The 15,051-nt window shown below is 51.4% G+C and overlaps 1 protein-coding gene across 4 annotated transcripts; it reads left to right on the top strand.

Annotated features, from left to right (window-relative positions):
• Positions 1–13: 13 nt before the first annotated feature.
• TGIF2 (TGFB induced factor homeobox 2) lies at positions 14–14,125 on the top strand. 4 transcript variants are annotated; one of them, XM_034640533.1, is made up of 3 exons: positions 14–105; positions 3,860–4,085; positions 11,349–14,125. In XM_034640533.1, exons 2-3 carry the CDS (start codon positions 3,894–3,896, stop codon positions 11,868–11,870), a joined length of 714 nt encoding a protein of 237 aa, XP_034496424.1. In that variant the 5' UTR covers positions 14–105; positions 3,860–3,893; the 3' UTR covers positions 11,871–14,125. The 4 variants fall into 4 exon arrangements, with proteins under 4 accessions (XP_034496424.1, XP_034496422.1, XP_034496423.1 ...); XM_034640531.1 differs by having other exon boundaries at positions 46–198; XM_034640532.1 differs by lacking the exon at positions 14–105 and adding an exon at positions 249–1,063.
• Positions 14,126–15,051: the final 926 nt, after the last annotated feature.

Below are 15,051 nucleotides of genomic sequence, written 5' to 3'. Positions count from 1 at the left end.
TGGGGGAGGGCGAGGAAAGCGCGGGGGGGAGGAGAGGGGATCTGACGTCAGGCCGCGAGGTGCTTTCCAGCCGCGAGCTGTCAGGCCGAGTGTCAGGCCCGGCAGGTACGCGGCGCGCTCCCCCGGCGCCCCCCGCCCCCTGCCAGGACGCCCGGGACCGAGCCAGGGGCCGCGTGGACGGAAAAGCCGCTCGGAGAAGTCAGTGTGGGGCGCAGAAGTGGGACAGAGGCGGTCGGGGGGGCGCGCGGACGACTTGGAAACTTTCTTTTTCTTGGCCGGGCGGGGGAGGGGGCGTCGTCCTGGCGCGTGCGATTGTGGGTGTGTGAGCTCGGGTGTTTGTGAGCCGCGCGACTGCTGGTTGCGGGCGGGGGCCGGTGGGGGGAATGTCCCACCGCCCCCCCAGTTGGAAGCTCTCTCGGGGCCCTTCTGGGGGGCCCAGCTCCCTACGATCCCAGCCCGTGAGAGGGCCGCCCCTGCCCCGGCCCGGGGTGAGCGCGCGGGGGGCGGGTTTGTTTGGTTTAAAAAGTGCACGTTGCTAACCGCCAGCAGCCTCTGCCCCCCGCCCCCCCGCCGCGGCCGAGCCGAGGAGGGGGCCGCCGAGAGTGACAGCTGCGGGTGGGGGCCGCGGGAAGGGCCCGGGGCTAGGGGGCTGGGGAGCCCGCGCGAGTTCCCCTTTCCTTTGGAACAAAGGAAAGTCTGTCTCGGAGGCATCTGTCACTCCCAGGCGGGCCAAGGAAGCGGGGCGCGTGGGGCCAGCGACCCGAAGAAAGTTTTCTGCGCGCCGGGACCCTCGGGCAGGCCGAGCGTGAGCCGAGCCTCCCGCGGGGGAAGCGCGCAGTCTCCGGGGTAGGGGGCGGCCAACATGGAGTCTGGGCGCAGGGCTGGTGGGGGGGGCGGTGCGGAGGTGGGAGCCCAGCCCCCTCCCCTCCCCCTCCGGGCCGAGTTCGGAGCACAAAGCCGAGCGCGCAGGCTCGGCCAGCCCCGCGCCCCGAAGAGTCAGGCTGCGCCAAGCGGCGGGGGAAGGGGGTGGGAACCAAACTTTTTCCTGCCCCGGGACAGACACGTGAGTTTTCTTTCTTCCAGAGCCCCCGCCCCACCCGCATTGCGGGCGGGCGGCGGAGCTGGGGCGCCGAGTCTGGCGCGGGGTAGGGGGCTGAGGGGTGCGGGCGCCCCGAGCGTTGGCCGATTCCCCGCCGCCCCGGGAGCCATGTGCTCCGACTAGCTCTGGGCCGCGGGGGAGGCTGCGCGCTTTGTGTGAACTGCTGGGAATGCAGCGTGAGTGCGCGGCCCGGGGGAGTGTCGGGACGAGCCGGGGGAGTTGTCAGAAAGTTCGTGCGGGAGTGGCTGCAGGTCGGCGTCGTGGAGTGTGTAGGAGGGTGCACTGGGTGTCGTGTCGTGAGGGTGCTGCCACAGGCCAGTTGGGGTAAGAATTGATCGCTGGTGTGATGACGTTTGGAGTTTCCTCAGTCTGAGAGATCGGGGGTGGGCGGGTCGGTTGGAGTTTGTGGGTAGGCATACATCCAGGAATTGGGCTGATTTCGTGGGGACCAGTTGTTCGTGCTAGACGTGGGATCCGTAAGCTGAGTGTATGCTGTGTTTGTCGGTGAAAACCGTGGTGGTTCCAGGAGCTAAGCGATGGTTGGTGCCTGTTATCTGAGCGCTGTTACAGAGTTGCCTGGTGTTGAGGGCGTGTGTGTCTGTCAGTCTGTCTGTGTCTCGGTGTGGTGTGTGTCTGTGGGAAACGGCCCCCACTGTAAGCTGGCTGGAGTGCGGGACACCATGCTGGAGAGAGGTCTGTGTAGGCTGAGGGGTCATCTCCATGGGCCACCTCTGGAACCCTGCAGACTGGGATTTGGCTGGCAGCCAGGGTGGAATTTATACAGATAACCCTAAGTAAACTTCTCATAGCCTGCCAGGATTGCATCCCTGAGCCCACATCCCAACTGCCCTGGCCAGCTAAGCCCCAGAAACCTGACCTCAGAAAGCAGCCTGCTGTTGGTGTTCTCTGAGGAGTGGCACCTCTAACCAATGCCTGTCTCACCTCCAGGTGGCCTGGCTGGGAGGGTAGACCCTTCCCTCGAAAGCCTGGCCTAGCCAGCCCAGATATCTGGGCTCAGGCCCAAGTCGAGGAAACAAAACCTGGGAGATGCCAGAGTCTGTTGGCCCAGCCTGCTGGGTAGCTGTTAAAAGGCTGAGGAAGGAGGAGCCTTGAGATTCTGGCATTAGCTTGCCCTGGAGCTTTTGGTTTTAAAATGTAAATCTCTTTTGCATGTGTGAACCAGAAGTTTGTCAGGGAGATGAGCAACTGAGTTGAGCTGTGTAGGGAAACCCCTTCCTTCGTTTGACAGGTGAAAAGGGGGCTCAAGCCCAGGGAGGAGAGAGCACACTTGCCAAGGTCACACAGCCGAGATGAGAGAACCAGAGCCCAGCCTTGCTCATTTATCTGGATTTTTGAGGAATCAATTCATGGACCAGGCCAGGGGCTAGATGACGAAAGAGAATGTCTGAGACAACCAATAGGGATGACTCAACACTCTGCAGGGCACAGTAGGTGCAGGAAATGTTACACGGATTGCTGGAGGACCATGGCGATTAATAGACTTTCCAGACCTGGGCGGCAAGATGCTGTCAAGTTTGGGGGGGCTGGGGCGCCTGGGTGGCTCAGTCGTTAAGCGTCTGCCTTCAGCTCAGCATGATCCCAGGGTCCTAGGATCGAGCCCCGCATCGGGCTCTCTGCTCCACTGGGAGCCTGATTCTTCCTCTCCCACTCCCCTTGCTTGTGTTCCCTCTCTCGCTGGCTGTGTCTCTCTGTCAAATAAATAAATAAAATATTTTTTAAAAAAAGTTTTGGGGGGGCTGGGGAGTTGGTTTGTGGTAGTGGCAAACCTTGGTCCAAACCTTGTTTCCATACCCTATCCTGGAGGTGAAATTTTTTTTCATAACAGCTTTATTGAAATGTAACTCACATACCATACAACTTACCCATTTAAAGCAAACAAGTGAGTGGTTTTAGTATATTCACAACTATGTAACCACCACCACAGTCAATTTTAGAACATTTTTATCACCTCAAAAAGAAACTCCATACCCTTTAGCTGTCATCCTTCTATTTCCTGCCCCCAGCCCATTCTAAATATTTCATTAAAATGGAATCATGTGTTTTTTGTGATTTGCTTCTTTCACTTAGCATTATTTTCAAGGTTCATCCACACTGTAGCATGGATCAGGACTTAGCTCCTTTTTATGGCCAAATAATATTCCACTGTATGGATGGACTACATTTTGTTTATCTGTTCCTCCACTGATGGACAGTTGGGTTGTCCACCTTTTGGCTGTTATGAATAATGTTGCTATAAACATTTGTGTTCAAGGTTTGTGTGAACAAGGTTTTCATTTCTCTTTGGTAGATGTCTAGGAGTAAAATTACTGGGTCACATGGTAACTATTTAAGTTAGGCGGCTTTTTCTCTGGGCCTTGATTTTCTCATCTATAAAATGGTGATAATAGTCTTATATAGTCCCTGTCTTATAAGGACTTTGTGAGCATCGAATGAGATAATAAATGCGAAGTGCTCAATCCAGAGCATGGAAAGCGGACCTCAATGGTAGCTATAATTTTTCTAGTCTGCTATTGCTTATTAATGAGCTGCCGGTTAATTCAGTCATCCTCTACCCACCGCATGAAATGAAGGCATCTCAGAGTCATCCTTTCTAGGTTGCCCAGGCTAAGGGATGGCCTGACACTTGGATTTGCCGTTCCTCCATTTTGGTGTCCCAGGCTCTAATATTGATGTGTTTGGTGAAAGGGTGAGAGGCAATGCATGGTAATTATGTCCCCATCCCCTTGTCACTTGTTCCAGGCTTGCACGAGGTCCAGCGTAGCCCCTAGACACCATGTCAGACAGTGATCTGGGTGAGGATGAAGGCCTCCTCTCCCTGGCAGGCAAGAGGAAGCGCAGAGGGAACCTGCCCAAAGAATCGGTGAAGATCCTCCGGGACTGGCTGTACTTGCACCGCTACAACGCCTACCCCTCAGAGCAGGAGAAGCTGAGCCTTTCTGGACAGACCAACCTGTCAGTGCTGCAGGTAAGGAGCAGGTAGCAAGAGACCTGGGTGCTGGTCCTGTCTAAGCCCTGTCACTGGTACATGGTGTGGCCGCATGAGAACACCCACTCTCCCTACCTCGAGGGAAGGCAATGACATCAGGTCATTGCAGCTAGATTTGGGAGTGTTCTGAAGAGGCAAGGCACCATTATTAATGTCGTGGTGTCATTAACAATGGAGGCCATGAGAAGGCGTGGGGTGTTTGGAATTCGGCCCCTAGCCCCAGAGCAGTGTTTGGATAGTGACTTGGTTGCGGAAGGGCAGCTGGTGGTCTGCAGTGTGGTTAAGAAAATGAATTGGGATCATGGCCAAGGAAAGGGCAGAATTCAGAGTTTCTGGGTTCAAAACCCAGTTCTGCCACATAGGAGCAATGGAGCACATCTTGATTTCTCCATCTGTAAAGTGGGGGTTCGACTCCTCCCCTGCCTGACTGAATTGTTGTAAGGAGCAGATTCAGAACTGGATGTGAAAGTGCTCTGGGGGCGCCTGGCTGGCTCAGTCAGTGGAGCATGTGACTCTTGATCTTGGGGTTGTGAGTTCACATCCTATATTGGGTGTAGAGATGACTTAAAAATAAAATCTTAAAAGAAAAGATGGGGCGCCTGGGTGGCTTGAGTAGGTAGAGCGTCTGACTCTTGATTTCGGCTCAGGTCATGATCTCAGGATCCTGGGATTGAGCCCCACATCAGGCTCCACGCTCAGCACGGAGTCTGCTTGTCCTTCTCCCTCCTCTGCCCCATGCCCACACCCCACACTCCCACTCTCTCTAAAAATAAATAAAATAAAATAAAAATAAATAAATAAAAATCTTTTAAAAAAAGTAAAAGAAAGAAAAGAAAGTGCTTTGTAAACCATGCACATGAGCATACCTAAAGATCTCTTGTCCAGTTTTTGTCAGAGCACAAGGTATTATCTCCTTTGAACTCCCCTGACTGCTGACCTACAGATGTTTTTGTTCTGTTTTCATGGTGCTAAGGCAGGACACCCTGGACTACCACTGACTTGCCTCCAGTCTGGCTCTCATCTGCCTGGGAGATGACAGAACAGGCCCCCAGCTGAGTGAAGGTCCAGCCCCTGCCGCATGAGCCCCCAGTGCCCCCCTCATGAGCCGGCTAAGCCTCTACCCCGAGCCCCTCTGCCACCTGTTCCAGCTCTGTCTTTTCCTAGCCTTTGTAGGTCCTTATTTCAGTCTACGGTGCTAACTCTCCCTCCTTCCCTTACCCCACACGGAGCCTCCCTTGTCTTCCCAGCTCCCATTCCTCCTCCATGATGCCTCACGCTGAATATTCAGCCCTCAGAACTCCTGTTGCCTGACTTTATACTTGGTGGGCAGCGGTTGATGGGGGTCTGTGTGAGAAAGCTCTGGAGTTACAAAACCTGACTCAGATCCATCTTCTCCACAAGAAGAAGCCTGGACGTTGGCCAAGTCCTCTGCCTCTCCCTGAGCCTCATGTTTCCTCGTCTGAAAAAAGGAGAGGCTTGTGGTACTTTCATAGCATATAAGGAGTAGGGATGGAGAAGAAAGATTCAAGGCTCAGGGCGGGGTGAGCACAGAGTGGGTGTTTCTGCTCTTGTCATCCTCATGTCTCCTAGATCATAGGTCTTGGACTGAGCCCAGGTGTCCAGCAGTACCCAGTATCTCACAGTGTAGCCCCAAGAACTCCGGACTACAGTTGAGGTCCCAGAGAGGAACCAGACACATTCCTACCCTCGAGGTGTCCAGTCCTATGGGAAAGTGGGGAAGACCTAGCCATTAGTGTTTGTACAAAGTGATCACCTGCTGGGACAGAAGGCAGCAGAGACCCAGGCAGGGTGTCTAAGGCAGCCTGGAGCCTCAAAAGGCTCCCAGAAGAGGTGGACTTGAACTCACAGGATGTAGAAGAACACAGGCCAAAGGCTGGAGCCTGAGAACCAGCATCACCTAGATGGGCTCTTTGCTCGTCTTCTGCCTCCAGCCTTTTCCCTCAGTCCATTCTCTCTTCCTTTTAAAAATGGGCTTTATTAAGCAGTTCGTGAATTGGACAGCATCCCATCTAACTCTGCTCCTTCAGTCCATTCTGTTGAACACAGAAGTACAAATCTGATTGTATCACGCACTCCATGGACACCCCTGTCCTTCATGGAGTCCAAACTCAGGAGCTTACCAGCCTCATCTCTCAGTTCTTCGGGTCCCTGAGGCCTGTGAACCTTCGGACCTCTGTTCCTCCAGGCCTTCTCCCTAGGCTTCTTCCTACTTTTCTGAATCTGGCTCACTCCATGTAAGCATTTCCTCATGAGAGCGTTCTTGGACTAGGTTTGAAGCCACTGCTCTGTTCATGGCACACCTCCTACCTGGGCTGACAAACCACTTGTCACACTGTATTGAAATTGCTTTTTGTCAGGGACACTTTCTTCCATCTGTGTGATGTGCCAATTTCTCTTATTTTTCATGGACCTACCTCCCCCCCAGCATGTTGACTTGAAACCTTTTTATTATCACATCACTTAAGCATGTATTAACATAAAACTGGGTTTAAAAAAAACACAACTTCTTGCTTTTGCTCTTACAAATTGTAAAATAACAAGTTTTCCAAAGTAAATGTAAAACCAATGAGATTCCATCTAACTGCATTAATGTAAAATGGTGGATGGGGATGGTGCCTTGCTGACTGGGCTGTGGCGTGTAGTATGACAAAGGCACTGACCCTGTCGTTGAGCAAGGCTGGATTGCCAGAGGCCACTGTGCTCCTTCAAGATCAGAATGGAAACATAAAGCTAAAACATTATGAAAACTAGTGGACCCCTAGGATGATATATCCCTGATTCCACTTAGAGAAATGTTGGTCTGGAGCAAGGATTTGTTGCTGGAGACTTCTGAGGAAGGGCCAGCTGGATCCTGGAGTGCCCTGATGGGAAGCGTCCGGTGTTGGCCACCCTGCTCTAGAGTCATGCTGAGAGTTAAGGAGTAGTGGGGACCATGTGGCTCTGGGTGGAAACTATACCATGAGTCCCACATGGTCTCCAGCCATCTACCTCTGCTTGGAGGTCTCACAGGCACCTCAGATTTCTCAGCTGATCACGGATAACTTCTCCAAGCTAGCTCCTTCCCTAAGGGGCGCCCCTTGGTTGCCCTTTCTCAGCTTATTTGATCAGTCACCAATTCCTATGTATTCACCCCTTAAATATTTCTGGAATGTGGCTTTCCTACCCTGGTCCAACCTATCCTTGCCTTACCACTTGTTATCCGCTATTAAAAACCCTTCAATGACTCCTGCCAACCTAATGACAATATCACCTGTCCTATCTGCATAGCAGACCTTATCCCTGCCCCCACCCCATACTCATGCCACACTAATCAGTACCCCAGACCACTTCGTTCCCATTCCTGACCAGGGAGACCCTCAACCCTCAGGAACTGTGCGCTTCCATAGTACCAGGACCAGGTCAGCATTTGGACAATGAACCGTAACTGCTTTTTAGAACGTGGTGAACTCCAGAGGCCAAGGCTTACTTACCACTATATCCCAAGTGTTTAGTTCAATGCCTGCTAGCTGGTAGGTGCTCAGCAAATGATTGTTGGATTGATAGAAAATGAGGAAGTGTGGGAAATGTCAACAGGCAGGACCTCAAAAGTAAAGAAATGTAGTAGCTCTTCAATCTGGAAAAATTGGTCTAAGTCCCTGGAGGCATCTCTTTTTCCTGTATTTAATTTTTAAAATTTCACTGTTTATTAAGAACATTTGCAAATATCCACAAAAGAATATTATAATACACTCCTGGAACCAATCACCTTGCTTCAACATGCATCAGCATTTTGCCAAGCTTGTTTTCTCTCCCTGGGGACAGCTCTTTTGATTGTCTCCTTTAACTTGGCCCAAGAGCAATCGCATTAGCAAGTCAATGAGTCATTTAACTAACTGGTTTGCTGGTACTCGCCTGGGGCTAGGCAGTCGGGAGGGTAAGACCAAAAAAAAAAAAAAAAAAAGTCATTTGTGAAGGGTTTTCACAGGTCCCTGTGACACCCTCTGAGCCTACTTTATTGCTGTGTTTTCTAGCTGTTCTAAGGGGCTGGCTGCCTGTTGGGGAGGGAAGGTAAGCGTGGCAGGCAGAGTTCAGGCCCCATTCTTTCACTCTCATACTGATCGGGGGTGTGCTCTGTGCCAGGCGCAGTGCTCTGTGCTGGAAACACAGCGGCAGAACAGGCACTACCCTGCCCCCTGGGTAGCATCCTGTAGGGAGGGAAGACAATATTTAATGGACTAAGAACTCAATGTAATTAATTACCAATGTGGTGTCAGCTGAGCTCCCCATTCCTTCAAGTCCATTAGGACTCCATTCAAATGCAGTTACCTGAGAGAGGATTTTCCCAAAGCGGGAGAGGGGATAGGGGTGAGCGGGTTAAACCATTCGTTCCTAAGTCTAGGTGCTTGTTTAAAGACACACATTACTGGGGCGCCTGGGTGGCTCAGTCATTAAGCGTCTGCCTTTGGCTCAGGGCGTGATGCCCGAGTCCTGGGATCGAGCCCCACATCGGGCTCCTCCGATGGGAGCCCGCTTCTTCCTCTCCCGCTCCCCCTGCCTGTGTTCCACGCTGGCTGGCTCTGTCAAATAAATAAATCTAAAAAAAACACCAAAAAACCACATTCCTGACTCCACCCCCACCCCAACCCCACTGGATCTATAGAACTGATGAGAGAGGTTTTTTTTTTAAGATTTTTTTATTTGTACGTAATCACACCCATCATTGGACTCAAACCCATAACCCTGACAAGAGCTGCATGTCCTGCCGACTGAGCCAGCCAGGTGCCCCCAAGAGATAGCTATTTTTTTAAGTCACCGTCATAGTGATTCTAGAACCGCTAGCTGTTTTCGAGAGCACCTGGGTATGGGTGGTCACACCACAAGTAGAGGTCCAGTGACGTTTGGGAAAGTCTTTCCATGCCTTCACTTCGCTGCCTTCTTTTGCTTCTGTCTTTCACAGCTGAAAAGACATTACAATTAAAGCACATGTGTCGCCTTCTTCAAAGGCCCTCCTCTGATCCTCATGGCCTTCATCAGCTTCCTCGTGCCCCTCCCACTCCAATTTGCCACAGCCATTCCTCCCACATTCTTCCTCTCAGCCACTGATAAAAAGTACCGGCAGGACAGCAGCCTCTCCCATAGGGGCCGTTTTGTGGTAGAGACAGGCTTTCAGGCACCTAGCCTGTGTTGTGCTGTATCAATCACAGAATTCACCTTGGCATTCTCCCCACCACCTCCCCAAGGACCTTGAGTGGGGGCAAATCACATGCTCTCTTCCTGACTTGGGCATGGGTCGGGCAGCTGGAAGGGGCTACAGAAATTCCTGATAGCCTGTTATCACAGCTGGCACTAGTGGTGCACGCAGGCCTCCTGCCCTTGCCCCCCCCCAGCTGTGCATTTCTAGCGGACGAGAAGACAAAACAGACAGTAGGCTGCCAAGTTTTCTGTGGACCAGGGTGAGCATGTGGGAGAGTATGTGTATGTGTGTGTGGGGGGGTTTCTGCTCTGCTCTTCCCAGAATTCTAAGCCAAAATGGGAGGTGCAGCTAGGGGCTAGGTGCCCACACAGCTGCTAATAAACGCCTAGGCTCCCTTCCCCAAGGCTGCTTTCTCAACAGAAAACCTCATCCCTGCTTGACTTGCACCAGGTCACTGTGACCTGCCCGGTTCTCCTGCCCGCAGGGCTGCAGTGGGCAGGCACGCGCTCTCTGGTAGCACAGGGAGCTGGTGAGGCAGCGGCAGCAGGATGCAGGAGCGGAAGCATCCGAGCCAGCGAGCGAGCGCGGAAAGGCTTCAGTCTTTTCTCTTCACCTGGCAGTGGGGGTTGCCTGGAACAGAGCCCAGCCTTTGAACTGGTGACCTTGAGCAAGTTACTGAGCTCTCTAATCAGGGCCTCTGTTTCTTCAGCGGTTCAAATAAAGTGATCGTCACAGTACCTGTCTCGTAAGTTGTTGGAGATTAAATGAGTAATTAGATGGGAAATGTTCAGAACCACACCTGGTATGTTTTGTGTTCAACAAGTATTTGCTTTGAGGATTATGATCATGATTATTCGGTTGTCAGTTCCGCCTGTTTGCTAAGACGCAGCAAAGCACAGTAAGAACAGCAGTAGGGGCCCTAAGGCCTAAAGCCCTAAAGGGAGACCTGGTATAGATTCCAGCTCTATACTCGGAGCCTGTGTGACTTTGGGGCATGTTCTTTCAAGAGTTGAGTTCCCTCCTTAGTACTTCGGGGACGCTGCTCACTACCTTCCAGGCTTGTGTACAGATGAAATAGAATGCAAGTGAGGTGGCTGGCATAGTACTTAGTATCAGAGGTGCTGAGTCCCTTTCCTTTGCCTCCCCCAGCCGTTCAGCTCTACCTCTCTTTGGGGCTCCCCTGCAACCTTAGCCAGCATTCAGCTCAGCCAGTGTCTGCTGATGCATGCTGACGTATGTGTGTGGTTGTACTGGGAAGACCCTAGAGATGAGGAGAGTAAATGAGAACCCCTGGAATGGAGAGGAAGAGAAGCCACAAGAAGGCTCTGCCTCTGCCCGGAACAAGGAGCCGAGACAAGTCCGCGCACCAGCTCCTGCCATAGGTGGCTGTCTCTCTGGCTGGGTAGAGACAGATAGACTGTATAGGAAGATGGTACCCAGGAGCTTGCCCTGGGGATGGGCCAAGAGAGGTGATAAACAGGGGTAGAAACTGGTGCAGGAGCCCTGAGGAGAGCTGGGCCTTGATCCATTCAGCAAACAGTAGAGGAACATTAGGCATTACTGCAGCCCACAGAGTTCCCAGTATCCTGTCACAAAGGAGTGAGGGGAACAGGGTGCCTGTCTTTGCCTCTGCAGCAGCTGGCACATGTTCTGTAAGTACTGAAAAATAGGGAGAAGAGACGGGGCCAGGAGAGGGACCTATACTATAGTGCACAAGGTGTGTAGGTCAGTAAGCCACTGTTTAGGGCTGTTAGTGGTTTGCTATGATGTTCTGACCTAGTGGGATCAGCCCTGCCTGCTTCTGTCAGTTCTACCCCAAGTCCACAAAGTACTAGATTGGGTCTTCCCATTATCGTCCCCACCACTGGTTTTATATTTTATATTCATTTGTAGGGTTTCTTTAACTCTCTCTTCCCAACATCAACTTGCCTGAAGGCTGGGATTACGTCTGTGTTGTTTGCAGCTGTGTTTCTGGGGCCGGGAACATAGGGGCTTCCTAGCTGGTTTTGACGGAGAGAACTGATCACGGCCTCTCATACACATTCCAGATCTGTAACTGGTTCATCAACGCCCGGCGGCGCCTTCTCCCAGACATGCTTCGGAAGGATGGCAAAGACCCCAATCAATTCACCATCTCCCGCCGAGGGGGTAAGGCCTCAGATGTGGCCCTCCCCCGTGGCAGCAGCCCCTCGGTGCTGGCTGTGTCTGTGCCAGCCCCCACCAATGTTCTCTCCTTGTCCGTGTGCTCCGTGCCGCTCCACTCAGGCCAGGGGGAAAAGCCAGCAGCCCCCTTCCCACAAGGAGAGCTGGAGCCCCCGAAGCCCCTGGTGACCCCTGGCAACACACTCACCCTACTGACCAGAGCTGAAGCCGGAAGCCCCACAGGTGGACTCTTCAACACGCCACCGCCCACACCCCCAGAGCAGGACAAGGAGGACTTCAGTAGCTTCCAGCTGCTGGTGGAGGTGGCGCTACAGAGGGCTGCTGAGATGGAGCTTCAGAAGCAACAGGACCCATCGCCCCCCTTACTGCACACTCCTATCCCCTTAGTCTCTGAAAACCCCAAGTAAGCATCTGCCAAAAGGGGTGCTCAAGGCTCGAGCCAGCTGTCCTGGGTTTCCGTTTTGGTTCCCTTTCATACAGAGGGGTTTCTTTGGATCACTGCCAAACGTCGGGGTCATCTCCTCTGTCCAGAGGTCTTCAGCAGAAAGATGCCAGCTGGCATCACTGCGCTGTGACGGGGACCTCTGCTAACTGCCATTTCTCCAGGCCTCCTCAGTGATGAGACTGAGATCGGAGACAGGCATGGTGCTGCTGCTGTTTCTCCAGAGAATCCCCAGGACACCTTTGTTCCAGCCTGCTTTCTTAGGCTGGGCACAGGAAACCTGCCACATTCAGACTTATGCTCTGGAGCTGGGCCTCTTTTGGTTAAGCCAAGTGTGGACATTCCAAGTTCATAAGTGTCAACAAAAGAGGAACCCAGCAGTTGTAACAGAACTGACTCCAGTTGAATGTTTAGGTTTTCACTAAACTTTTTATTTTTCCCTTTTTGCTGGGGTTTTGCATTAATGGGAGTAGTTAGCCCAGGTGTGGGGAGTGAGTGTGTGTTGCATGAGGGAGTCTGATGAACTGGGAATTAGGCACCATTGCAACTGGTGAGTGTTTTACAAGGAAGGAGTATTTTTATTTTGGGGACCAGCTAAATCTCTGCAAAATTCCAAATAGTTGTTTTATTGTTGGTTTGATTTACAAAACAAAAACAAAACCCACAACTTTTTGGGCTTTGGCTTTTCTGCATCAGGCACAGAAGGGAACAAAGCCTTCTTAAGAATAAAGAGAGGGTCCAACACAGAATCTGACCAAACTTTCTAAGCACAGAGCAGAGAAGGATGATAAAACCAGAGAGGTGGGGTTTGGTTTGGTTGTTTTTTTGTTTTGTTTTTTAAATTTTTGTTTTTACTATGTTTTGGGGGACGGGGGAAGTAAGTTAGACCAAGGCAGTGGGTTTTTTGGGTTTTTTTCATTCTTTCTTTAATGTTTTCCCCTCTTCATCCTTGAAAGTTTGGCCCTGCAGCCTGAGTTTTGAATTCCTTTAAGAACTTGGATTAGTGGGGCCAGAATGTCAAAAGCTGCCAGTAGCTCCTAGTTGGAGAGAAGGGAGCCACCTACTGGTCAGGAAGCCCCTGTAGCTGACTCAGATGGGCAGTTTTCCCCAAGATGGTGGCAAGACCCTATTCCTGGAGGAAGCACGGAACATAGCCCCAGCTGCTGAGGAGCTGCCTTCTACGGAAGCGGGACCGGAAACTGGTTAGGAAGCCTGTCCACTGTGTCTCTGTGTTGCACCTTTCTCTAAATTGGAGTTGCAGACGTGCAGAGGCCTCTGCCCTGAACTCACAGTGAAACAGATCACAACTGGTCTTATTCTTCTCCCTCCTCCCCATTTTTTATTTTGCTGTTTCATTGCTGACAGCATTCGACAGCAATACACCCCATCTTTATATATCCTAAGAAACACTAATCCTAGGTTACTATTAGCCAAAATATTTTTGTTCTGAATAACATTGTTACTGGGCCAAAAGACAGGTCAGGAGCCCCCAGCCTGTAGTTTCCTGAAGCTGCCAAGTCAGGCATAAGGGGGAGATTCCTGGGAGTTGACTGACTTGGGTGGGACTGGCCAGGAGAAAGGCAGCAACGTGTGTTCTGTCCTTTCTGGGATGACCCCTGAGGGCTTCAGGGAGGCTACCTGACATCCCAGTAGCTTGGCCTACCCACTGCTGTGGGAATGGAGGATTAGCTATTTAAGGGGAGTGAGGTTTGCTCTCTTGTGAGTGGGCAAGTTTCCTAGGCTCTCTCTTTTACCACCCCATCCCGTCCTTGCATGTCCCAGGGGGATCAGGGATCCTCACCCTCCTGTGGCCCAGCTGGGGAAGAAAGAACACAGCAGCTTCAAGATTAGTTGAAGCTGCTGTTTGCCCAGCCTGTTCCACCCCAGCCATGTCTGTGAGCCCAGGTCTGGTATGACTGTTGGAAGATGCTTATAGCAAGGGACCCTGGAAGTGTATTGGGCTGGGGTGGGACTTTTCCTTCCCATGGTGCACTGAGCAGTAGAGGTGGTGAGGGGTGAGGAGCCATGCTGCTGAATTATGGTTGGCATTCCCCCCTTGTGCAAGATGGGGAGGCTGGGGGTTTGGCAGCCTCTGCTTGGTTTGGTTGTGAGATAAACCTGGAGGAGAAGCACAGTTATCCCGTTGAATTATCTGAGCAAAAAACTACTGTAAATAACTTTTGTTTTTGTCTTTCGTCAAATAAAGTTGTTTTTGGTTTTTGTTTTGTTTTGTTTTTTAAAGCAGAAACAGATTGACCCACAGTGACTCTGGGCCCCATCTGGAGGTGGGGCAGTTGCTGAGTTCTTACAGGGCCTTATCATTTCCCCCTCTAGCAGCCACCTGTCAGTGTGGGTGCTCTGCATCCTTATTTCCTTGGTCTCAACCCTAGTCCATATCCCTTTCATCACAGTGGGCATGGGGCATATGCCTCCCAAGTTGCACCAGTCTTCCCTGGGATAAACAGTCAGGCTTTGGGGTTGCTGAGTGATGAGGGAACTTAGGGAGCTAGCAACTTTATCTTCCCCCTCAACCAGTGAGGAAAGGGTAGGACTGCAGTATGAAGCCAGCATGGAAAGATCCAGAGATGAAATGGATGCTTTAGTCATGTCTGAAACTGGTACCACCTAGACTTCCCTATTATGTAAGCTAGTAAATTTCCCTTTTTTGTTTAAGAGAGCTGTGAGTTTCATTTACTTCATAATGAAGTGACTATACATTTCATTGTAGCCCAAATGCTACAAAGTCAAGGCCTGCAGCAGTGAACAGCCTTGCTATGTGCCTGGGCCTCTGCAGTGTTCATTATTACTTTAATTTTTGTATACACACAAAAGAAGTGAGAGGCTCTTCTAATAGGTAAAGAAACTGAGGGTTTGTTAAAATTAATTGGCCTGAACTGTACAGCCAGTATTAAATGGAGCTAGGATATGAATTCAAGTCTGTCTTGCTTAAGACATCTGCCTGGACCTTATCTGAACTAGTGATGGGCAGTTCACTGCCTACTGGCATTCAACTAACATGGTTTGGGGTAAACACTAGAAATTTCTTCTACTGAACCAAATCGGCTTCTTCCTGATCCCAGTAGACCCAGATGGAGGATATCCAATTTCCCACCAGTCACTCTCTTTCAGAAATTTGTAGTCCGTGC

Source organism: Ailuropoda melanoleuca, chromosome 13 (genome assembly GCF_002007445.2).
Source record: "Ailuropoda melanoleuca isolate Jingjing chromosome 13, ASM200744v2, whole genome shotgun sequence".
In the NCBI taxonomy this organism is placed as follows: Eukaryota; Metazoa; Chordata; class Mammalia; order Carnivora; family Ursidae; genus Ailuropoda; species Ailuropoda melanoleuca.
The sequence above is the reverse complement of the archived record's forward strand: the minus strand, read 5'-3'. Positions and strand labels throughout refer to the sequence as shown.

What these genes read in the sequence shown, in the direction of transcription:
- TGIF2 (XM_034640533.1), top strand. Translation starts at nt 3,894, where the DNA reads ATGTCAGACAGTGATCTGGGTGAGGATGAAGGCCTCCTCTCCCTGGCA. An exon ending in CCAACCTGTCAGTGCTGCAG is followed by an intron (nt 4,086 to 11,348) that starts GTAAGGAGCAGG and finishes TACACATTCCAG; the next exon opens with ATCTGTAACTGGTTCATCAA.